Source organism: Eleutherodactylus coqui, chromosome 8 (genome assembly GCF_035609145.1).
Source record: "Eleutherodactylus coqui strain aEleCoq1 chromosome 8, aEleCoq1.hap1, whole genome shotgun sequence".
Lineage (NCBI taxonomy): Eukaryota > Metazoa > Chordata > Amphibia > Anura > Eleutherodactylidae > Eleutherodactylus > Eleutherodactylus coqui.
In genome coordinates, this window is record NC_089844.1 from 62,125,241 (window position 1) to 62,148,378 (window position 23,138).

Sequence of the window (23,138 nt, forward strand, 5' to 3'; positions counted from 1 at the left end):
AGGATCCGGCCCTCTGCCCAGTGGAAAATTTTCTGCGAAATGTTTTGCAGGGCAGGAGACCTTGTGCCCCCCTGGTGCCGAATATGGGCAACCGTGGTGGTATTGTCCGACAGTATTTTTATATACTGGTTCCGTAGCGAGTTTCCTAACTGCTGTAGGACTCGCCATACGGCCTGTAGCTCTCTGTAATTGGAGGATTGTTCTTTTATCCTTTGAGACCACGGGCCCTGAAAGAACTGGTTCCCCACATGCGCTCCCCATCCCCAGGCGCTTGCGTCCGTTGTGATGTGCGTGGGTGGGTTTTGTAGCCAATGAACCCCTTTCTGCAGGTTCGCTGGGGATGCCCACCAACGCAGGGATGTTTTCACTGTTTTTGGGATATACATTTTTGTCCCTAGCGAGGACTGCTTTTTGTCCCACGTGGATAGGACGGAGGCCTGCAGAGCTCTGGTGTGAGCCTGGGCCCATGCTACTCCGGGAATGCATGACGTCAGGCTTCCCAGGAGAGACATGGCTTCCTGAATTGTGCATGATCGTTTCTGTAGGAAGGATTTGACCAGCCTTTGGATTTTTTGTATTTTTTCCTCGGGCAGGTAGGAGCATTGTAATTGAGTTGAGCGTTATGCCCAAAAACGTCTTCTTCCTGTCGGGGTCTAAGCTGGATTTTTCCCAGTTTATGATCCATCCTAGAGACTGGAGGAGTTCTAGCACTATCTCTAGGTGTTTCGTTAGTAGTTCCCTCGACTCTGCTATTATTAAAATATCGTCCAGGTAGGGTATTATTAGGACTGACTTCTTCCTCAGGTAGGCGGCTACCTCTGCCATAATTTTGGTAAAAATTCTGGGTGCTGAGGAGATCCCGAAAGGCAGGCATCTGAATTGGTGGTGCTCTATTCCTTTGCCCATATCCACTGCAAACCTTAGGTATCTTTGGGACCCCTCGTGGATCGGTACGTGGAAATAAGCGTCCTTCAGATTGATGGATGCCATGTAGGCCCCTTTGGGAATCAACTTTATCGTTGAGGAGATGGACTCCATTTTGAATTTTCTGTACTTGACGCAGGTGTTCAGAGGTTTCAGATTCACCATCATCCGCTGTTTCCCGCAGGGTTTTCTTACTAGGAAGTGCCTGGAATAATGGCCCTGGGTTTCCTCGTTTCGCGGTACGGGGGATATTGCGTTTAGATGTTGCAGGTCCCGAACGCTTTGCCTTAGTAAGTGTAGCTGTTGCCCTGAGCCTCCTGTGATAACGAATTTCCTTCTGGGGAGGGACACCAGTTCTATCCGGTATCCCTGCTGTAAGATCTTTGGGATCCATGGGCCTTCGCAAATTGCGGCCCATTGATCCACAAAGTTCCCCAGCCTTGCCCCTACGGAGCTGGCGTCAGGGTCTCTGCTTGGGCTCCCCCTGGTGGGGATTAAAGAGGATATTTCTCCCTCTGCCCCCCTTGGGGCAACTCCAGCGGCCTGTCTTGCCCTTGCCTCGGTAGGCCTCGGGCTGTTGCACTGGGGCTCGGAAGAAGGTCTTCCCTCTCTGCGGCTTTTCTTCCGGGAATCCCCTCTTTGTGTCGGCCGCCTTCTCCAGGATCTTGTCTAGGTCTGGTCCGAACAAAAACTGACCGTAGAACGGGAGGGCGCATAGCTTATTTTTAGAGGCTAGGTCGCCTGACCACGATTTTTAGCCATAACACTCTTCTGGCTGAGTTAGATCGGGCTGTAGCTTTTGCCGAGAGTTTAACAGTATCGGCCACGGCATCCGCTAGGAAATTTGCCACACGCAGGATAGGGAGAGAATTCGGGATCTGTTCCCTTGGCGTCTTATTGGTTAAGTGTAGCTCCAGCTGTTCTAGCCATACCCCCAGAGTGCGCGCCACGCAAGTGGCTGCGATCCCTGGCCTAAGTATGTTTGCCGCTGCCTCCCATGATTTTTTTAGAAGGCCTTCAGCTTTGCGATCCATGGGATCTTTTAATTGTGCGGCGTCCTCAAAGGGCAGGCTCGTCCTAGCTACTTTGGCCACTGGGACGTCTACCTTGGGTACCTCCTCCCAGCTTGCGCAAACTTCCTCCTCGAATGGGTACCTTCTTTTTACACCTCTAGCGGAGAAGGAACCTGCGTCTGGTTTCTTCCACTCCTTTTGGATAATTTTAATGATGTTTTTGTGGACAGGGAAGGTATGTTTACGCCTCTCCCCTAGTCCCCCAAATATCTCATCTTGTAAGGTACGTGGTTCCCTGGGCTCTTCCATTTTTAGTGTAGCCCTGACTGACTTAATCAATTCCGTTAAGTCGTCCTGATGGAATAGGTATCTTTTGTAGTGCTCATCGTCTGAGGACTCCTCGGCCGCCTGTTCCTCTTGCTCCGATCCGATAGAACTCTCGGAGTTGGAAGGCTCGTCGGGAACATACGCCTTTTTCTGGCGTTTAGCTGGCGGCGCCAGCTGTGACGTTAGGGCTGATCGAACCTCCTCTTTCACCAGCTTCCTAACGTCCTCCATGAATCCCCCCGATTCCTCTTTGACTAGCCTAGCTACGCACGCCTTGCATAGAGGCCTCTGGTACGTAGCTGGCAGTCTCGTCCCGCACTCCATGCATTTTTTGAGTTTTGTTCTGGGGGGTGGGGGTGTCTTTTTTATCCCCCTGACAAAAAAAGGAAAGTATTTTTTGCGGGTAAATATGCAATTTTTCCATATACAATACATTGGATTTTGCATTTGTATTTTTTGCCGCACTGGCTACTTACGGCCGCTGAGGCTGAGGTTTCAGCTATCTCTGGGGCTGGAGCACTCATTACTATACCGATGCTGCAGACACCCTGCGACCTGTAGTGCTGGTCCACTTTCTGGCTTCTCTCAGGTTCCTTTATTTTAAATTTTCGTGCTCCTGCGCTAAGCCCCGCCCCCTCCGTGAGCCTCCTGGTGCGGCCGCGCTGGACACGTGACGCCCCGCCGTCAAGGGGCTTTCTGGAGCGCAGCGCTGTAACTCTGCAGGGAGGAGGAGGGGGACTGAGGCTCCCGCTTTGTACCCCCCATGGGCCGCCGCGGGAGGAACCTGGCCCGGGGGCTACCACCCCATGTGGCGTCCCGGGAGTCGTCTGGCTAGGAAGGGAGGACAGGCTGACCCACTGCCCTCCGATCCGCCTGTGAGTAGCTTCTGGCTGGCTTCTCCACCAGCCCCTCTCAGAGATCCTGCCTCCTGGCAGGACAGGAAGACACTGAGGAAAGTGGGGAAGGGGGGGAGCTTTTAACCTCTCAGTATGTTCCTATCCTATCAGGAGGAGGCAATCTCAATTGGTGCTGTCGTGGAGACGACTGGGGAAATAGTGGTTTTCTTGTGGTGCAATGCAACTTTTACAGTAGGAAATCCTACTGTAAAAGCCCTAAAATAAGCCCTAGCTTTAAAAAAAAAAAATCAAAAAAAAAAATCACCACCTAACAGCCGCTGTTCACTCAGACGTTCCGCAGCACTTGCTTGTAGTTTTCGATCAGCACTTCCTGGTTTAAATTCCCCGCCTCTAGGAAGCATTGGCAGTGATTGGTTCTCTAGCGCCATGGCTCAGCCAACCAGAGCCAGAGCTTGATGAACCAATCACAGCCATTCAATGAAGGCCACCCTCCCCCCAAATCCCGGTAAAAGAACGCTACAAAGTCATGCAACTTTGTAGCGACAAAAAAAAGTCACGATATCGCACATAACACAGATATACAATATCGCTGTGATTTTCTTGCAGCAATATCGCATTGCCTGTGTGAAAGAGGTCTAATCTCCAAAAGCATCTCCACTTCGGTTCATAGGCTGCATCTTGTATTACAGTTAGTTCCCATGAAAGGCTCTGTTCACATATGTATCATTGTTGATGTCATAAGTAGATATCACAAAGCTGTGCCGAATCCTTCGCAGCAGGAATGACTGCACTCCATGAAACCTGCTGTCATGTAATGGGATCTGTTACTCTGACAGAAAGAACATTGCTGCATGCTAGGATATTCTTCTTCTCAAATATGACAAAAACTGCGACAGACTCCAATGCCGGTGTGATCAGAACCTTAGTCAATGGGACCGAATGGCAATAGCGGACACCGATTACAATTTTTTCTTGCTAGAATTGTTGTTTTCAGTAATGTTTCACTCTTGCGTGTATAGCGTCATAGGCTAGATTGGCTTCATGTGCTGTCTGCGAAATACACAAATGGAAAATACGCCATCTGAATGGGCTTACAGCTTGTTTTCAGAGGAAACCTCAATAGTGACAGAACATGAAATATGGAAATACAATGGGAACAGATGAGAAAAAAAAAAAGTGGATTATACCCACCTGATAATCAGGTTTCCAGTAGTCTCCACGACAGCACCAATGAGATTGCCTCCTCCTGGTAGGACAGGAACATACTGAGAGGTTAAAAGCTCCCCCCCTTCCCCACTTTCCTCAGTGGATTCTAACGAATTGCCGGGGCAGGAGCTAAACTTAAATTTTTTCCCCTAACCGGGGTTTTTTAATTTTAAATTTATTATTTTATTTTTCTAGGGCGGGAAAGGTACGGGTGCTGTCGTGGAGACTACTGGAAACCTGATTATCAGGTGGGTATAATCCACTTTTTCCCCCAGTCGTCTCCACGACAGCACCAATGAGACGTACCAACTAAAGTTTATTAGGGTGGGATTGCTGCCGAGAGGACTTTGCGGCCGAAGGCCATGTCCTCGTCCTGCTGCACTTTTACCCTATAGTGTTTAGTAAACGTGTGGGGTTTTTTCCAGACTGCGGCCTTGCAAATTTGCTCGACCGAGGCTGAACTGTGTTCGGCCCATGAGGACGCTACTGCCCTTGTGGAATGGGCTTTAAGCGCTAACGGGATCTCCTTCCCGAGGGCTTTATAGGATTCTATGATGGCCAGGCGGATCCACCTGGCTATGGAACTTTTCGCTGCTTTGCTACCCTTATTTGGGCCACTGAACTGGACAAACAGGTTGTCATCCCGCCTCCAGTGGCTCGTTGTATCTATGTAGGTTAGGACTGCTCTCCTAACGTCCAGGCAGCTTAGGGTTCTTTCCTCCTCGTTTTTTGGGTGGCTGAAGAATGAGGGGATTATTATATCCTGGGACCTATGAAAATCTGACACTACTTTCGGCATAAAGGCCGGGTCTGTTTTAAATATTAGTTTGGTGTCTGTAATTTTCATAAACGGGTGGCGGATGGACAAGGCCTGTAGTTCGCTAACCCGTCTTGCGGATGTAATGGCTACTAGGAAGATGGTCTTGATTGTCAGCGTTCTTATAGGTAGCGCTTTGATCGGTTCGAATGGTACCGCTGTCATGGCCCCTAGAACCCAATTAAGGTTCCAGTCTGGGAACAGGTTTATGGGCCTAGGGCGTAATCTAGCTGCTGCTGTTAGGAACCTGTGGACCCATCTATCGTCTGCGAATTTTGTGTCGCAGATAGCGCTAAGGGCTGAAACCTGGACTTTTAGGGTGCTCGGGGAGAGGCCCATCTCTAAGCCCTCCTGCAGGAATTCTAAGATTAGCGGAGTGTCGGGGATAGAATCCCCGCGATCCCTTCCCTGTCTCCATGAGGAAAACTTTCTCCAGACCTTCTGGTAGATCAGGTGGGTCGTCTTTTTCCTACTGGACATTAGGGTTTCTACTACTTTCTCTGAGAATCCTTTCTGTCTTAGCGAGGATTCCTCAAGAGCCATGCCGTTAAATGGAGTTTGTCTAGGCCGGGGTGGTTCAGTGGCCCCTGCGATAGAAGATCCGTCCAGGTAGGCAAGGTGACTGGGTCCTGGACGCTCAGTGTTGTCAGAAGACCGAACCAGCTTCTTTTTGGCCAGAAGGGGGTCACTAGGATTAGCGTGCATCCCTGGGTTCTGAAGTGTTGTAAAACCCTGGGGATTAGTGGTATGGGAGGAAAGGCGTAGGCCAGTCCTTGTCCCCAGTCCTGGCCCAGGGCGTCTACCGCTATCGGACGATCTCCTGGCCGGAGGGAGAAAAAGTTGCCTACTTTCGTGTTCTCCCTGGTTGCGAAGAGGTCCAACTGTGGGGTCCCCCACCGGTTGGTTAAGATTCTGAATGCCTCTGGGGAGAGGGACCACTCTCCTGGGTCTATCTGCTTCCTGCTGAGGAAGTCTGCTTTTCCATTTAGTGTCCCCTTTAAGTGGGTTGCCGTGATCGAGAGGATCCGGCCCTCCGCCCAGTGAAAGATTTTCTGTGCGATGCTTTGCAGTGGGGGAGATCTTGTGCCCCCTTGGTGTCGTATGTGAGCGACCGCGGTGACATTGTCTGACAGTATTTTTATGTGATGGTTCTGTAGCGAGTTGCCCAACTGCTGTAGAACCTGCCAAACTGCCTGTAGTTCTCTGAAATTTGAGGATTGTTCTTTTATCCTCTGAGGCCAGGGACCCTGAAAGAATTGGTTCCCCACATGCGCTCCCCATCCACAGGCGCTTGCGTCTGTTGTGATGTGGATGGCTGGGTTTTGTAGCCAGTGAACCCCTCTCCGCAGGTTCTCTGGGGATGTCCACCAACGCAGGGATGTTTTTGCCCTGTTTGGGATGTACATCCTTGCCCCTAGCGAGGACTGCCTTTTGTCCCACGAGGATAGGACTACGGCCTGTAGGGCTCTGGTGTGGGCCTGGGCCCATGCTACTCCTGGGATGCATGATGTCAAGCTCCCCAGAAGAGACATTGCCTCCCGAATTGTGCAGAATCGTCTTCGTAGGAAGGTTTTGACTATTCTGCGGATTTTTTGTATTCTCTCCTCGGGTAGGTAGGAGCATTGCGATTCTGAGTCGAGAGTTATTCCCAGAAACGTCTTCTGCTTGCCGGGATCTAGGCTGGATTTTTCCCAGTTTATAATCCATCCCAATGATTGGAGAAGTTGTAACACTGTCTCCAGATGTTTGGTTAGGAGTTTTTTGGACTCTGCTATTAATAGAATATCGTCCAGGTACGGTACTACTAGGATCGATTTTTCTCTCAGGTGGGCGGCTACCTCCGCCATAATCTTGGTAAAGATTCTGGGAGCTGAGGATATCCCGAAGGGCAGGCATCTGAACTGGTGGTGCTCTGTTCTTCCGCCCATGTCCACTGCGAACCGCAGGTATTTCTGTGAATCTTTGTGGATCGGGATGTGAAAATACGCGTCCTTCAGATCGATGGACGCCATGTAGGCTCCTCTGGGGATCAACTTTATTGTCGAGGAGATGGTTTCCATTTTGAATCTCCTGTATCGGACGCAGGTGTTCAGGTCTTTCAGGTTTATTATCGTCCGGTGTTTCCCGCCGGGTTTTTTTACTAAAAAGAGCCTGGAGTAATAGCCCTGGGTTTCCTCGTTTCGCGGTACGGGAGATATTGCGTTTAACCGCTGCAAGTCGCGCACGCTTTGCCCTAGTAAATGTAGCTGTTTTTTTGGGGCTCGCGTGGTAATGAATTTCCTTCTGGGGATGGATACCAGCTCTATCTGGTATCCGTGCTGTAGGATCTTTGGGATCCATGGGCCCCCGCAGATTGCGGCCCATTGATCCACAAAGCTCCCCAGCCTTGCCCCTACGGGGATGGCGTCAGGGTCTTTGCTTCGGCTCCCCCTGATGGGGGTTGAAGAGGATATTCCTTCCTCTGCCCCCCTTGGGGTAACTCCAGCGGCCTGTCTTGCCCTTGCCTCGGTAGGCCTCGGGCTGCTGCATTGGGGCCCGGGGAAAGGTCTTCACTCTCTGTGGTTTTTCCTCAGGGAACCCTTTTTTCCTGTCGGCCGCCTTCTCTAGAATTTTATCTAGGTCCGGTCCGAATAGAAATTGGCCGTAGAAAGGGAGGGCACACAATTTGTTTTTCGAGGCCAGGTCGCCTGACCATGACCTCAGCCATAACACCCTTCTGGCTGAGTTAGCGCGGGCTGTGGCTTTTGCTGAGAGTTTGACGGTCTCGGCTGCGGCGTCCGCTAAGAAGTTAGTGGCCATGCGCAGTATGGGAAGGGAGTTAAGGATCTGATCCCTCGGCGTTTTGTTGGTCAGATGTAGTTCCAGCTGCTCTAACCATACCCCCAGGGTCCGCGCCACGCAAGTGGCTGCGATCCCTGGCCTAAGGATGTTTGCCGCTGCCTCCCATGATTTCTTTAGGAGTCCCTCTGCCTTGCGATCCATGGGGTCTTTTAGCTGTGCGGCATCCTCAAAGGGCAGAGTCGTCCTCTTTGCTACCTTGGCCACCGGGACGTCTACCTTAGGTATTTCGTCCCAGCTTGCGCAAGCTTCCTCCTCCAGGGGGTATCTCCTTTTTACGCCTCGAGCGGAGTAGGAACCTGCGTCTGGTTTACTCCACTCTCTCTGAATTATTTTAGAGATGTTTTTGTGGACCGGGAAGGTATGTTTGCGCCTCTCCCCAAGTCCACTGAATATCTCATCCTGTCGGGTCCGCGGCTCTCTGGGCTGTTCTATTTTTAACGTAGCCCTAACTGATTTAATTAGTTCCGTCAATTCATCTTGATGGAACAAATATTTCCTGTAGTCCTCCTCCTCTGAGGACTCTTCGGCCGCCTGCTCCTCTTGCTCTGATCCGATGGAGTTCTCGGAATCAGAAGACTCCTCGGGAACATATGCCTTTCTTCGGCGTTTTGCTGGCGGTGCCGGCAGTGACGTTAGAGCTGATTGAACCTCTTCCTTCACCAGCTTTCTAACGTCATCCAGGAATCCCCCCGATTCCTCTCTGACTAGCCTAGCCACGCATGCCTTGCATAGAGGCCTCTGATACGTGGCTGGCAGTCTCGTCCCGCATTCCACGCACTTTCGCAGTTTTGTTCTGGGGGGGATGTCTTTTTTATCCCCCTGACAAACAAAGCATTTTTGCGGGTAAACATGCAATTTTTCCATACACAACATACTGGATATTTGCATTGTATTTTTGCCGCACTGGCTACTTACGGCCGCTGAGGCTGAGGTTTCAGCTGTCTCTGGGGCTGGAGCACTCCTCTTTATACCAGTGCTGCAGACACCCTGCGACCTGTGATGCTGGTGTTCTGGCTTCTCTCAGGTTCCTATTTGAATTTTCGCGCTCCTGCGCTAAGCCCCGCCCCCTCCGCTCCTAATGCAGACGCGATGACGTCATCGCGCTGGACGTGAGATGCGGCGCCCCGCCCCCTGCCGTCAAAGGGCTTCCTGGAGCGCCGCGCTGTAATTTCTGCCGGAGGACGAGGGGGACTGAGGCTCCCGCTTTGAACCCCCTATGGGCCGCCGCGGGAGGAACCTGGCCCGGGGGTTACCACCCTGATGTGGCGTCCCGGGAGTCGTCTGGCTGCGAAGGGATGACAGGGTGAGCCACTGCCTTCCGATCCGCCTGTATGCTTTCGCTGGCTTCTCCACCAGCTCCTCTCATAGATCCTGCCTCCTGGCAGGACAGGAAGACACTGAGGAAAGTGGGGAAGGGGGGGAGCTTTTAACCTCTCAGTATGTTCCTGTCCTACCAGGAGGAGGCAATCTCATTGGTGCTGTCGTGGAGACGACTGGGGGAAAAGTAGCCTTTGGCTAACTTTACAGAGTGATGAAGCAAATCCCTGATCATATGAATTCCATTCAATCATTTCCATAAGTTACCTGGTACACTGGAATCCCATCGCTGGTCTTTCTGTCTAACCTTCCTGTAATTACATTTCCTTGTCCCAAAGGCTTACCCTAACCTTCCTGTAATTACATTTCCTTGTCCCAAAGGCTTACCCACTGGAAGCACACGCTCTTCATGCTGGACAAGCCCATTCAGGTTCACAGTGGCGACAGGATCACCGGCTCAGTAGTATTTAAGCGCAATCCTATTTGGAGACGTCATTTATCGGTCACCATCACCTGGTCTATTACCAATTCGTCACGGACAAGCGTGCAAGTGAGTACAATTCTGCAAGCTGCGAGGGCCAGAAGTTTCATCATCTGTTCATTATCGAAATTAACTTTTTTTTCTTACTTTTGACAGGAAGGCTGCAAAGTATTTCCAATCTGGAGATGATGCTTTCTGATGTCACATGAAATTATAGATGTAACAAACATGCAATGATGGCTAAATAATCAGCTAAATACCAAAGCCATCACCTGATGGTAGGTCAATGCTTCTCACGGCTGTAAAACGGTGCTCACCGGGACCTGAAGGGATGGAGAACAGCAAGTTGCCCACAGCGGAGTTTGATGTAATGTAAATCGTAACTGCTGCTAATGAGACGCAGGAGGCTGTCAGCGCCCACAAACACACCACAAAGGACATTTTTAAAATGTTTAATGTGCTTTTTATCCTTTTTGTAATATCACAGGTAACTGTCAGGCTCTGTAGTGCTTAATGGAGTTATTTTTTAATAGCTTTTTTTTTCTCTTTTTGCTATAAAAACTACAGTGTTAAAATTGAAGTGGTCCTGTCCCTTTTTTGTTCAGAACCAGTTGGGATGTCCTTGTAGGCCGATGCACGTAATAAATTATATAGTCTCTGTACATAATTACATTCAGTTCAGTGGTGAGAAGTGAAGTAGCAGCTCACAAAGGGCTGGTGAACGTTCACGCTTTGGAAAAGTCCATCTTGGCTTAGGGAACATTGGTGATCCACCCCACCCCCACCCTCCCGTACACTAGATAAAATAAAGACAAAATCTATGTGCTCAGATTTAGAAGATCCAGAGATTCACATTATTGCATGGATTTGGGCTCTGTAAGGCGACACAACACAGGAGGCAGAACGGACGCTGCACAGAAAACACAGTATTTGAAGGTGAGGAGTCAGGAAGCTACATCCAGTGTCACAGTAAGAGGTAAAAGTTCATTAGTTTACATTCTGATCTGAACATTCTTGGCATCAAGAGGGTTTCCCTCTATCTGTGACTAGGAGCACACCTGGGTGGTGGGAAGATGAATCGTCTTGAGAAGGAAGACAGCAGCAATCCAGCATCTTGATGAATAGAAGTAATGTGGAGTTGGTCTCCTCCATTCAACTTTTTTTATTCCCAGCACCCAGTGCATGGTCGGCTAAGGCAGGAAGCAGCTTTTCCTTGTTTTCACATGTTGTATGCCACATATATCGGATCAAGCTGATCAGCAAGGAATCCATCCCGTAGGTGCATACGCTGCTTTTCTCCTCGTGAGTTGATGGGAATAACACCTGGGTCTACAATGACTACAACTCCAACAATCAGGTAGTGCTCCTCCAAAACGACGTTGGTCACCAAAGCTACTAGGTCAAGGGCCTCCTGCTCTGGCCCATCTAACTCTAGGACAACTACAAGAAGGTTTGTCCAGGTGAAAACAGCACTGTGAAGGCAAAAAAGTAAGAAATTACAAGGAGATTCACAAAGTTGCAAAGAAAAATTACAAGAACTGATCTCAAGTGAGACTATGGAACGGTCTGCCTGAGGACGTGGTGATGGCAAATTTGATAAAAGAGTTTAAGAGGGGCCCGGATGCCTTTCTTCAGCAATGCAATATTGCATGTTATAATCATGAATAACTTCAAAAAGGGTTGTTGATCCGGGGATTATTCGGATTAGAGTCAGGAAGGATTTTTTCCCCTTAAAAATGGGGAAAATTGGCTTCTACCTCATTAGGTTTGGGGTTTTTTTTTGCCTTCCTCTGGATACACATTGGAGGGGAGGGTAATAGGCTGAACTAGATGGACATATGTATTTTCGGCCTTACATACTATGTTACCAAGTTAGAAACTTACCATTCAGCAATGTTCTTGTGAGATCGAATTACAGATGTCTCTATATCAATTGGATGGTATCTCATGCCTCGTAATTCTAACGTTTCATCAAGGGAGCCAACCACATATAGAGCATCGTGTCTCTCTAAGTAGAAATATCAGTGTTAATCACTAGGACTCTTGATTTGGTCTTCTAAATATCCTCTTTGGTAACGCATCTTGTTCTTACCTCCACTGGCATCAGTTAGCTCAGTTCTACGGAGAAAGCCAAGGTATCCTGTTCGTGACCAAACGGTCTGTGTGTCACCAAAGCTGAGTCTTGCATTGAAATGATCAGCATGCAGGGCCTCTTCTCCATACACTGTATAATACCCATTAGCGTTGTGTGGACTGCTCACCCAAACCTGGTATGGGATTTTCAAGAAAGAAAATGTAAAAAAGTTTACCCATTTAAAACGAAAAATGCAACATTTAAGCCCAACTGTACTGCTCACATACCTCTCCCAAATGAGAGTCTCCAAGGGGTCCTTTGGTTTCTGTGTGTGCAATAATGACTTTCACGCCGGGAAGAATCTGCAAGATTAGGATGTAACATAAGCCAATCAGGAGTCTTTCACACCCCTTTATTATCAGTCTATTATCTATTTGCGTTTTTCTTGCAAATAGAGTATGGCTAGTTTTACACAGGGTGATATGAGTCGCATGACAAGTGCCGATCAACAAAGTTGAAGCTCATTTACATGGGCCGATTGAGACTGTATGGTAGAGATGAATAACCCGGTGGAAATGTGCTGCTGACGACAATGCAGACCCCATGCCTAATCACGAATGAGCCGATCAGCTGATGAAAGGGTACATCCTGGCTGATCGCTGCTCTATTCAGATGAGACGATGCTCGTGTAAACACGTGTTGTGATGAATGTTCATGCAGGATCACTGGCCCGTGTAAAGGGGCTTCAAGAAAACGTGCCTTTGGAAAAAGGTCTACAAACCAAGTGGAGCAGGTGGTCATACTTTATGACGAGAGCTAAAAGAACTATTTAATTACACCGAACAGCATCATACCTTTCCAGATTCCATTAGGGGCAGACTGTGCGGCGAACCTCTCTCCACTAGTCGTACTCTTAAGAAACGAGAAAACTAGTTAGAGAGGAAACTGTATAAAGAGTCCTATATATAAAATAGTTGATGGTGACTGTCGGTACCTGTCGTGGCGCAGTGCTCGCATGTCTACATAGACCGTGGTTGGGTCAGGACCTGCCGTGCCCTATAAAACATCAATGATTTATTTTTATTTTACCCCCAACTGAGGAACAATACCGAGACATTATTTGGAGCAGGGGCTGCCATGCGGGTGATAAGCATTACGAACACATTCTAAAAAGCACATGGTAGACAGATCTGATCTACAGCCAATTCTGCCTTGCACATTCATCTATCTAACCACTACTCCTCATTATCCTCGGTTTTCATAACCAACGGAAACTCCTGCCTTGTGTTGATCCTAATTGGGAACACAGACCCCTTCTGCCATTCCTGTGCTGACACACACACCTCTGTTGCACTGCCCAGCGGAGCCCAGAGCAAAGCACGCATCAGATAGCATGTCAGCACACACATGCAGACCCCATACCTGATCAGCAAGCTTGCCCAGTCTGTTGGGCTGAAAGAGGAACCACAAAGAGAAGTAAGAGAAACGAAAACGGTATGAAAGTGACAGTGGGAGTAAACAGAGGTCGAGAAACGTATAAGAAGAAACATATGACCAGCTCCGCATTGCCTCAATTATATACAGCAATGTCATACAGCCCTAACAAATATCAATGTAGCAAAGTGGTAGAAACCAATAGCGTACCTGTAAACAAATGGCCACGTTGACCCGACAGCCGAAGGTGGTGCTCACTGCTCGTGTGGACAGCCCGAGGTCCTTGAACAGCTTCGAGAAGGACTGCGCGAGCGAGATCCGTGGCCTTTCTTCTGCTACTACCATACATGTGCGCACACAGGACAGGTTCACACCCCGGGACTGGGCAAGGGAATGAATACATCAGGGAAAGGATTTAAGGTTTAGGAAAGGAACAACACATAGAAAGAAAAAACGGTATGTAACAAGAGGGTGAGCTGGGGAGGTAAGCAAAAAAAGACTGGTTTAGGACAGAATGAGGGAAGAAAGCTAGAAATGGTGAATAGACAAGAAAGATCTTTTACGAATGAATGGCTCCTTACCTTAAGGGTGCCCGTCAGCGTGCCAAGTCCCCTGGTACACATCTCCATGACAGAATAAGAGCAGAAAGTTACACGCACTTTGTATTGACTAACTGCACTGAGCCATAAGGATGCATTAGTCTCCAGCTCAAGAGGGGGGACCAGGATAGATTGGTGCCCGGAGTAAACGCTGTATAAACAAGAAAGGAGGGATTCAATACATTTGGTGAAATAGTCCAGAGTGTCTTCTGCAACCGAAGAGACCTCCCCTCCCAATAACACTGTAGAGACATCATTAGCACGCAATTAGTGTATTGAGCAAAATGTTCCAACGTGAAAGCAGAATGAAAATGAGACTTTACCTGCACAAACACCAAAGGGCAAAACCTAAGCCACAGTACGGGTCTAGACAGATTGCAATCTGCCGAGATGGGTACAACTCGCATTGCAGTTTTATGGACCGACATAAGGCACTGCAGGCTGAATGAGACATCTGCAGACAAAATAAGTAAGACCGACTTAACAGACAACATGGAAGTGATGGACTAAGACCAGGTCTATATACTTATGAAGATACACCCATCTCCAGCAGCAACACGTTACATCGCTGTCTTACCTTCACTCCAGCTAAGATCCCTGTGGTAGACACACTGAAATCCAAATAAGCCAGAGTGTCTGGAGACGTTGGCCTGAAAACACGAGCCATTTTCTTCTTCGGCATGTCTTCTGTAGAGACATAAAGCAAGGCAACAGAGTGCATTAGTGCTGCAAAAAAATACGTCTTTATTCCCGTACTGGTGTTCACTCTTAGGGTGAGTTTGAAGTTTATACCCATGCAAGGTCCTTGAAGCTAGAACCCTTACCAGTGTCCAGAATGGTCGGCCACGTCTTGATGTCTACAGCAGCAGCAGCTTCTTTTGATTTAAGCAAACGCATTATTGCTTGTGTTGTGAGGATACAAGCAGACTTGCTAACCTGTAAAACAGGAGGATATCTAGTCATAACTGGCACTACAGCCATGTATTACGCACCGTTGCCAACTTTCGACTACGAGAGATCCTTTAAACATGTACCACATCAGCACTATTGGGATAGACAAGAATGGTGAAGAGTAGTGTTCTGTTATGTAAACTACTTCGACTACACCACCTCCAATAGATAGTTCATTGGGCTTGACAGTGGAAGGTTCAACATAAGATGCGGCTTAAAATCATTTTAACCCTTTCCAATCCAATTTGTATCCTGGTTTTTCTAGGGTGCTTACTCTTTCTGCCATTATACAACGGCGCCATCTCCTGGCTAAAGTCAGTACTGCATGAGGTGACTCATTGGATAGGCTCCGACAGCAGAGAGGCTGGCAATATTACAGTAAGAGAACCCCGACGGACGTCTTCCAAAATCAGAGTTGTACAGCCTTAAATCATAATGTCTTTAGACGTCAGACAGTGGATTGGAAAGGGTTAAAAAGAAAGTATCAATCGTAACAAGCTTTAGATCGAAAGGGTACTGTAACAAGCAACTGAAGCTACATGGCCGATTTCACGTGGGTGATAAAATTGCGTGAGATTTGTGCATTGCGAGACGCACAAATATGAACCCTATTCATTTGAGTGGGTTCATACACATGAGAGATGCTTTCTTGCATAGCACTACGATGCTATGCGAGAAACATCGCAGCATGCGATATCGCCCATTGTTTTCAGTGGGGCCGGCAGCAAGCAATGAGAGAACTCTGTGATCCTCTGACGGCAGGGGATTCCTTCACCCCCCCCTGGGAAATCCCTTCACACACACGGCGGGAGTGAAGGGATTTCACGCGGGGATTTCCCCTACCGCTGCTGTGTCAGAGGACTGCGGAGTTCTCCCATTGTTTTCCATGGGGACAGCACTGCTGCCGCCCCATTGAAAGCAGTGGGATGAAGGCCTTTTCCGTAGTGAGGCAAGGCTATTTTCACATGAAAATGCCTCACATCTACAGGGCTTTCATATGGTGGAAAGTGTGATATCGAGCCATGAATCACGGCTCGATATCGCCCTCGTCCGTGTGAAAGTAGCCTAAAGCACATCTATAAAATGGTAGAGATAGCTTTTAAGTCTCTCTCGTCTGGATGCACTCACCTCTACAATCATCTTCACAGTAGGCAGAGTGGTTGCAAGGTTTTGCGGGTGCGGAGGACGCACGGTGATAGGAATACAACCAGCATAAAGGCAACCGAAAAATGTGGCAATAAGGTCAATGCCTAAATAAAGCAAACAAATACAAATATAGAAAATGGCATCATCTTACATGAGAAGGAAATAAGATTAGTCAAAAAGCTCTTAGGTAAATTCACATCAGATAGACATAGGGTGATGGCAGAACAACTGCTTGAACAATCGCCCGGTCAGTGATGGTTTCACAGATGCAGTCATGCACAAATTTTAGTCCATATTGGCCATGGCAGTTGATCATAAATGTTCAATAACACTAGACTACGGATAAACAATCCTTCTGTGAACAGTCTTTCAAAGACAGAGCTTTGGAACAAAAGATTTTTCATCCGACTATTAGCGACTAGAGATGAGCGAGCGTACTCTGTTCGGGTGTTTTTGCACTCGAGCACCGCTTTTTCCGAGTAACTGACTACTCGGACGAAAAGATTTGGGTGGCGCCGGGGGTTGCAGAGGGAAGTGAGTGTGTGTGTGTGTGTGTGTGTGTGGGGGGGGGGGGAAGAGAGCTCCCCCCTGTTCCCCACTGCTACCCCCGGTGCCACCCGAATCTTTTCGTCCGAGTAGTCAGTTACTCGGAAAAAGCGGTGCTCGAGTGCAAAAACACCCAAACAGAGTACGCTCGCTCATCTCCATTAGCGACTAATTGTAACGTAGCAGGCTTCTTCCCAGATGACTACAGTCTATCATCAGTTGCTTAAAGGTACCTACGGACATTAGACTGAAGTATGTTGTTGGCTAATCAACTGCTGAGCAAACAATTCTCTGGTTAAACCCTTAATGACATGGCCTATTTTGGGCTTAAGGACGCAACGATTTTTGGCGGATTTTCTTCTCCATTTATCAAAAATCATAACTTTATTTTAAGGGCTTGTTTTTCGCGTGGCGAACTGTAGTTTTTATCGGTGAAACTTTTGGGTACATAAGATTATATTGTAAAACTTTCATTATTTTTTTTTTTTATGATAGCAGGGAGAGAAAACACACAAATTAAGCCATGGATTTTTTTTTTTTACAGCGTTAATCATGCAGCATAAATGACACAATACATTTTTTCTGCGGGTCGGTACGGTTACAATGATACCAAAATTCTAACATTTTTTTAAAAGGTTTTTCCACTTTTCTGCAATAAAAACCCTTTGGAAATTTTTTTTCTAAAATCGCTGCATTCAAAGTCCTGTAACTTTTTTATTTTTCCATGTACAGAGCTCTATGAGGGCTTATTTTTTGCGAGAAGAGCTGTAGTTTTTATTGGTACCATTTTTGGGGTACATACGGCTTTTTTGATCACTTTTATAGCGTTTTTAGGGAGGAAAAATGCTAAACATTAGCATTTTGCCTCAGTTTAGCGTTTTTAACGCTTTCTTCTGTGTACAGTGAAAAGCATGTGTAACTTATTGTACGCGTCGTTACGGATGCGACAATACCAAATATGTGGGGTTTTAATCTTATTTTACCTTTTTTTATGCTAATATGAGAAAAAGCATAAAAAAGGGGTTTTTTTAAACTTTTTTCTTCCTTTTTTTTAAAACACAAATTGTGTCCCTCTGGGGCACTTTCAGCACAGCACTGGTGATCGCTGTGATAAGGCATGGCAGGGCTACTGCCCTGCGATGCCTTATCGCTTATACAGCGATCATAGGCTATGGCACTACAGGACGCCAGTGTCTGGCGTCCTGTTGCCATGGCAACAGGCTGGGCTTTCTGCGATTATATTACGAGAGCCCGGCAACTTCACAGAGGGAGCGTGCTCAGCCACACACATTTTAGTCCATAGTGGCAGTTAAAAGCTGTTTAAACTTGCCATACGCGTACAATAACACTGGACGACAGATGAACGATCGTTCTGAAACTTATTTCAACCCCTAATGACGCGGGCCTTTTTTCCTCCCCGATTTTGAATTGTCCATTTTCAAGCAAATTTTGTCTACTATGTATGGGCACCTCTCCACTGCTCTCACCTGGAGGAAAAACAAGGGCTACATGATCCCCCACATTGAGACGAGCCTTCTCTAGCAGCCCAGCAGCAACACGTTCTGCTCGCTTGTGCAATTGCAAGCAGGATGCAGAGCTGGCCACAGTGCCCTATGAAAGAGAAAACAAAGATGGCATACAGCAGTTAAATAGTAGCAAGCCTCTAATACGCACAGCATGAGGTATCACATGATGCTGCATCCTATTCATTTAGCAGCCATAGCATAAAACATCAGAAACTTTACTTTCACAATTAAATGTTTTACCCAACAAACAAAAAAAACTGATTAAATTACAAGAAGAAGAAAAAAAAAAACTGAGAATTTCCTGATATGAAGAAGAGATACATTTCATCCAATTTTAACAAGCCGCATCAAGAATAATAACTTTTTCAAGGAATGCAGAATTTTTTTGGGAAAAAAAATCTTGAAAAATAATTCTAATAAAATTGAAAATTTTGGACTGATGGTAGAACAAAAAAGGGAATAAGAGGTCCTTAGCAACAGCTCCAATCAAAATCTTCACCTTGGAATTAAGCAGGAGAAGTAAAAGGTGATCAGGGGTGGTTTGCGCCCTCCATTGTAAAACATCAGCCAGGTACAGGAACTGGAAATACAAACAAATGGCTTTTAAGAAAAAAGGACTTAGAGAATTGTACAAAACCAATGTGATCGTGTAGATGTGGTTTTACCTTCTTGGCCTGGTCATTGTCTTCTAGTTGAGACACATCCCTACCACAAGCTTGTGCAATTCTTTTTCCAGCCACTAGGTTTCCCACAATCATGGAAGCAGGACCTACATCTAAGCCAATAAACAAAAGACAATTAATGTTAATTTTTTCCCGAAACACATTTCTGGTACATACATATAACGCAAATGGAACGCAGATGGTAGAAATTTGTGTGTAGCATATATATACCTGGCTGTTTCTGCCGTGGTTTTGGCAGGTTGGTGACACACGTGTGCGGGCACATGAGAACATTGCATGGATGCAGAGAACCCTCTAAGAAGTGTTGCTTTGTTTCCGAGATGTGAATCCCACCCAAAGGTGCTTTGGGAAGAGTGTTCGCAGGTACTAGTGCCAGGCAGTACACACCCACTTGGTGAATGCTGTCTATTGCCTGTGGGAACAAAAAGAAGAAGAATAAAACTAGTACTAGCAAGTAAGCTTCAGCCCAAGATTCTAGTGGAAATTCCACCAAATTACCTGCAGTACTCTACTCATCCACTGGAAGCTGTCTTCTTCTGAGGAGTCTGGACGCTGCTCCGCTACCAGCACGATCCTCTCGTCATGCAGCACATTTACTGAAAACACGGCTATCCTAACAGAGAGCAGAACATCCAACCCCACATTAATAACTTCTTACGGCATCTTGTTCTTAGCACTAATCTAACGGTCATGTTCTAAGGGTTGTCCGCTTTGGGTCACCCCTTCAATATACTTATTACAGCATATGGAAGTTATAGATGGAGTTCTTAGAACGTGAACCTCTACCGATCAGACACAAAGCAGGAACACATAGTGACTTCTGCTATAAAGGACAAGCATCAATGTATTGTATGGATTCTACATACATTCTTACCTGCCTCTGTAAACAAATTTCATAGGTTCAACAGCAAGGGCTGTTGCCACTACATCATCACAGCTGTGCCTGCGCCCACTTATGACCATCTGTCCATCCACTTTCCCAACAACAAAAACCAAACGCTCCTGCAAGGGATGACCAATAGGAATTAAATTCTCAGTGGACTAGATAAACATATGTTGCCACATACTTAAAGACTATGAAAAGTTTTGTGCATGAAAAACCAATAAACACATGACCAAGTCCCTGCAGGAAAAAAATGATGCACTTATCTGCTCATTGCGTTTTCCTTCTCATTCATTTAGAAAGCCTCATACTTTGTTTGCAGGTTCTCCTGCATTTAAGTTTCTGGTTGAGGTGCATTCCCTGCTCTGATCAGCAGGTCTCTTTCATGAATACAAACAAGTTCATCTCCCCCTACCCTCTCCTCTTTCAGAGGCTGTGTAGCATAACCACGCCCACTCAATACTACACAGCCATCTCATCCTTTTTCTAAGTAGCTGCTGGTTCAGTTCCCCCTCAGGGCTTTTACCCACTAATTTTTTTTTTTTTTTAACGCTGCAATATCGCAGTTTTTTTCAATGGGACTTTCTAATGTTAAAATCGTATCGCACAAAAATCAAAGTCACAAACTTTATACAAATGAGGAGAGCGTCAGATAAATATAGAAGAATTAGCAGATTTTTAGGTGAAGCAGGAAAAACACTCACCGGTGCTTAGGTGAGAAAAGACCTGAGAAATCTATCTCATCGGCACCTTAAATCCAGGATGGCATATACAAGTGGCTGGATTCCTCATCCGAAGAGAGCCGCAAATCTGTGTAACGAGCTGTACCACCCGCAGAGGGGGGCTCGTGTTACAAGTAATGAACGTAAAGAAAAAACATATGCTTGCGCTCGTGGGAATCAAGCTAAGTAACGATTACTTACAATTAGTTTATTTTTATAAACACAAAAGTATGCTGAGCAAGGCGTTTCTGCGACCTCCCGTCGCCTTTTTGAAGCTCATTAAGTCACAACAATACATTCTATTTATACATTTGTCTAAATGGCAGTAATAGAACTCACATGTCCTTGTGTGCATTAGCGGTGCATGCCGCAATCCAAATGTCCGGGCGGGATCTCCGCTACCAGTCTTCAAAAGACTTGGCACGCAACGTGCGTTCCAAGGAGTGACGTGATGACGTCAGCTAATCATCGCTGGTAGCGCAGATCCCGCCCGGACATTTGGATTGCGGCGTGCACCGCTAATGCACACAAGGACATGTGAGTTCTATTACTGCCATTTAGACAAATGTATAAATAGAATGTATTGTTGTGACTTAAAGGGGTGGTCTCGCGAAAGCAAGTGGGTCTATACACTTCTGTATGGCCATATTAATGCACTTTGTAATATACATCGTGCATTAAATATGAGCCATACAGAAGTTATTCACTTACCTGCTCCGTTGCTAGCGTCCCCGTCGCCATGGTTCCGTCTAATTTCGGTGTCTTCTTGCCTTTTTAGACGCGCTTGCGCAGATCCGTCTTCTCCCTTCTTCTCCCTTCGGCTCCGCTCGGCAGTATCGGCATTTTGGCTCCGCCCCCTTGTACGCATCATCGCGTAGCTCCGCCCCATGACGTGTGCCGGTTCCAGCCTCCTGATTGGCTGGAATCGGCACATGACGGGGGCGGAGCTACGCGATGACGCGAAAAAGGGGCGGAGCCAAAACGCCGATGCTTCCAAGACCAGCCGAAGGGAGAAGATGCATCTGCGCAAGCGCGTCTAAAAAAGCAAGAAGACACCGAAGTTAGACGGAACCATGGCAACGGGGACGCTAGCAACGGAGCAGGTAAGTGAATAACTTCTGTATGGCTCATATTTAATGCACGATGTATATTACAAAGTGCATTAATATGGCCATACAGAAGTGTATAACCCCACTTGCTTTCGCGAGACCACCCCTTTAATGAGCTTCAAAAAGGCGACGGGAGGTCGCAGAAACGCCTTGCTCAGCATACTTTTGTCTTTATAAAAATAAACTAATTGTAAGTAATCGTTACTTAGCTTGATTCCCACGAGCGCAAGCATATGTTTTTTTCTTTACGTTCAAAGTCACAAACTTGTGATTTTTGTGCCATGCGATTTTATCATTAGAAAGTCCCATTGAAAAAAACGCAGCGATATTGCAGCGTTAAAAAGAATGCTAGTGGGTAAAAACCCTCACTGCCGATAAGAGCTCCCAATCTCCTCCATCATCATCATCTGGCACTGTCATTCAGTCCTCTGTAATAGTAGCTTTCTCTGCTCTCCTGATATGATAGAGGAGCAGACTAGGGGAAGTGCTGAGAAACAACCCATCAGTTTACTCTCACTGACAGAATTTGCTAAGATTTCAGTGCCTTGGAAAACCATACGAGCATAGAAATCAAATCAGAAAAAAAGGCAAAAAAATGGGTACACACAGCCTTTAAGTTTTCCTTGAAAACACAAGCAGCTATATAACTTGTCAGAACAATACATGCCACACAAATTTGGGGAAACTAGTGGAAAGAGCCACCATAATATATAGATTTGGGTGTAGTAGACTGAGAACTAAAGTGGATTCGTTATTAACCCTTTCCAATCCACTGTCTGACGTCTGAAGACATTCTGATTAAAGGCTGTACAGATCCAATGTCAAAAGACGTCCAGCAGGGTCTTCTTATTGTATATTGCCGGTCGCTCTGTTGTCGGGGGGCCTCTCCAGCATGTTCCATAGTGCAGTACTGGCTTAAGCCAGCAGATGGTGCCATTGTATAATGGCAGAAAGAAAAGGCCCCCTAGGGCACACTGAATCCACAATTGGATTGCAAAGGGTTAAATATAATGTAGACATTATACAAATGGGGGAAAAAACCCACAAGTATAAAACTCATACATGCAGAGTTAAAGCATTGTGATGAAAAAAAAACACAGATATAGGAATACTCACAGGGCCAATGAAGCCTAAAAGTCCAGTTCTAATAAATGGTTGGCTTGAGACAGGATCTCCGTTGGCAGTAAGTGGCATAGTCTGAGAAATACAAGAAATGGATAGGCTAAGCTCACACATTATTATATATATATATACACACACACACACACACACACACACACACACACACACACACACACACACACACACAGTCAATATTACACACCTCAAAGATATTCTTGGTAATCCCATGAAGACCAAAATATGCAGTGCCTGTGGAGTTTGAGGAGACGCATAGCTCTCCAACTTCATCCGTCTTACATAGATACGGTGCCCCTTCCACTTTCACCACACACATGATGGCTAGAATGAAGACATGAGTTAGTACTGTATGCAAGCTCGAAACACACCTGGGCCTACAATATTACCGATCCCCTCTTACCTCCAGGCATAACCTGTCCGACATCCTGCACCGTAAGAACAGATAGTTTCTCTTCTGTGTCTGCTCGAATGACACCATAACTTATCCCGTTCATTGATAGCACCACCTTCCCAGGAGGAACTCCACCTAGATCTGGGGGTCT

The 23,138-nt window shown here is 46.7% G+C and overlaps 2 protein-coding genes across 5 annotated transcripts in view; one reads left to right on the top strand and one right to left on the bottom strand.

Moving 5' to 3' along the window:
* PRMT2 (protein arginine methyltransferase 2) overlaps positions 1–10,358 on the top strand; it is a 28,503-nt gene extending 18,145 nt beyond the window's left edge. Inside the window, exons 8-9 of one of the 2 annotated variants that reach the window (XM_066575720.1) lie at positions 9,684–9,852; positions 9,940–10,358. In XM_066575720.1, the coding sequence (XP_066431817.1) occupies positions 9,684–9,852; positions 9,940–9,972 (202 nt within the window). In that variant the 3' untranslated portion in view covers positions 9,973–10,358. Of the gene's footprint in view, positions 1–9,683; positions 9,853–9,939 lie in introns of those variants that run through there. The other variant, XR_010786368.1, reaches the window with a different exon arrangement.
* The window catches only part of DIP2A (disco interacting protein 2 homolog A), a 78,369-nt gene continuing 65,450 nt past the window's right edge, over positions 10,220–23,138 (bottom strand). For all 3 annotated transcript variants that reach the window (XM_066575718.1, XM_066575717.1, XM_066575719.1), the window contains 21 exons: positions 22,997–23,136; positions 22,781–22,917; positions 22,573–22,653; positions 19,617–19,744; positions 19,241–19,355; positions 18,953–19,154; positions 18,725–18,834; positions 18,559–18,639; positions 18,021–18,144; positions 15,970–16,091; positions 14,715–14,826; positions 14,468–14,577; positions 14,214–14,344; positions 13,873–14,041; positions 13,502–13,672; positions 12,852–12,913; positions 12,712–12,769; positions 12,145–12,219; positions 11,876–12,050; positions 11,668–11,791; positions 10,220–11,255 (listed from right to left, as the gene is read on the bottom strand). In XM_066575718.1, coding sequence (XP_066431815.1) covers positions 11,003–11,255; positions 11,668–11,791; positions 11,876–12,050; positions 12,145–12,219; positions 12,712–12,769; positions 12,852–12,913; positions 13,502–13,672; positions 13,873–14,041; positions 14,214–14,344; positions 14,468–14,577; positions 14,715–14,826; positions 15,970–16,091; positions 18,021–18,144; positions 18,559–18,639; positions 18,725–18,834; positions 18,953–19,154; positions 19,241–19,355; positions 19,617–19,744; positions 22,573–22,653; positions 22,781–22,917; positions 22,997–23,136 — 2,680 coding nt within the window. In that variant the 3' untranslated portion in view covers positions 10,220–11,002. The remainder of the gene's footprint in view (positions 11,256–11,667; positions 11,792–11,875; positions 12,051–12,144; positions 12,220–12,711; positions 12,770–12,851; positions 12,914–13,501; positions 13,673–13,872; positions 14,042–14,213; positions 14,345–14,467; positions 14,578–14,714; positions 14,827–15,969; positions 16,092–18,020; positions 18,145–18,558; positions 18,640–18,724; positions 18,835–18,952; positions 19,155–19,240; positions 19,356–19,616; positions 19,745–22,572; positions 22,654–22,780; positions 22,918–22,996; positions 23,137–23,138) is intronic.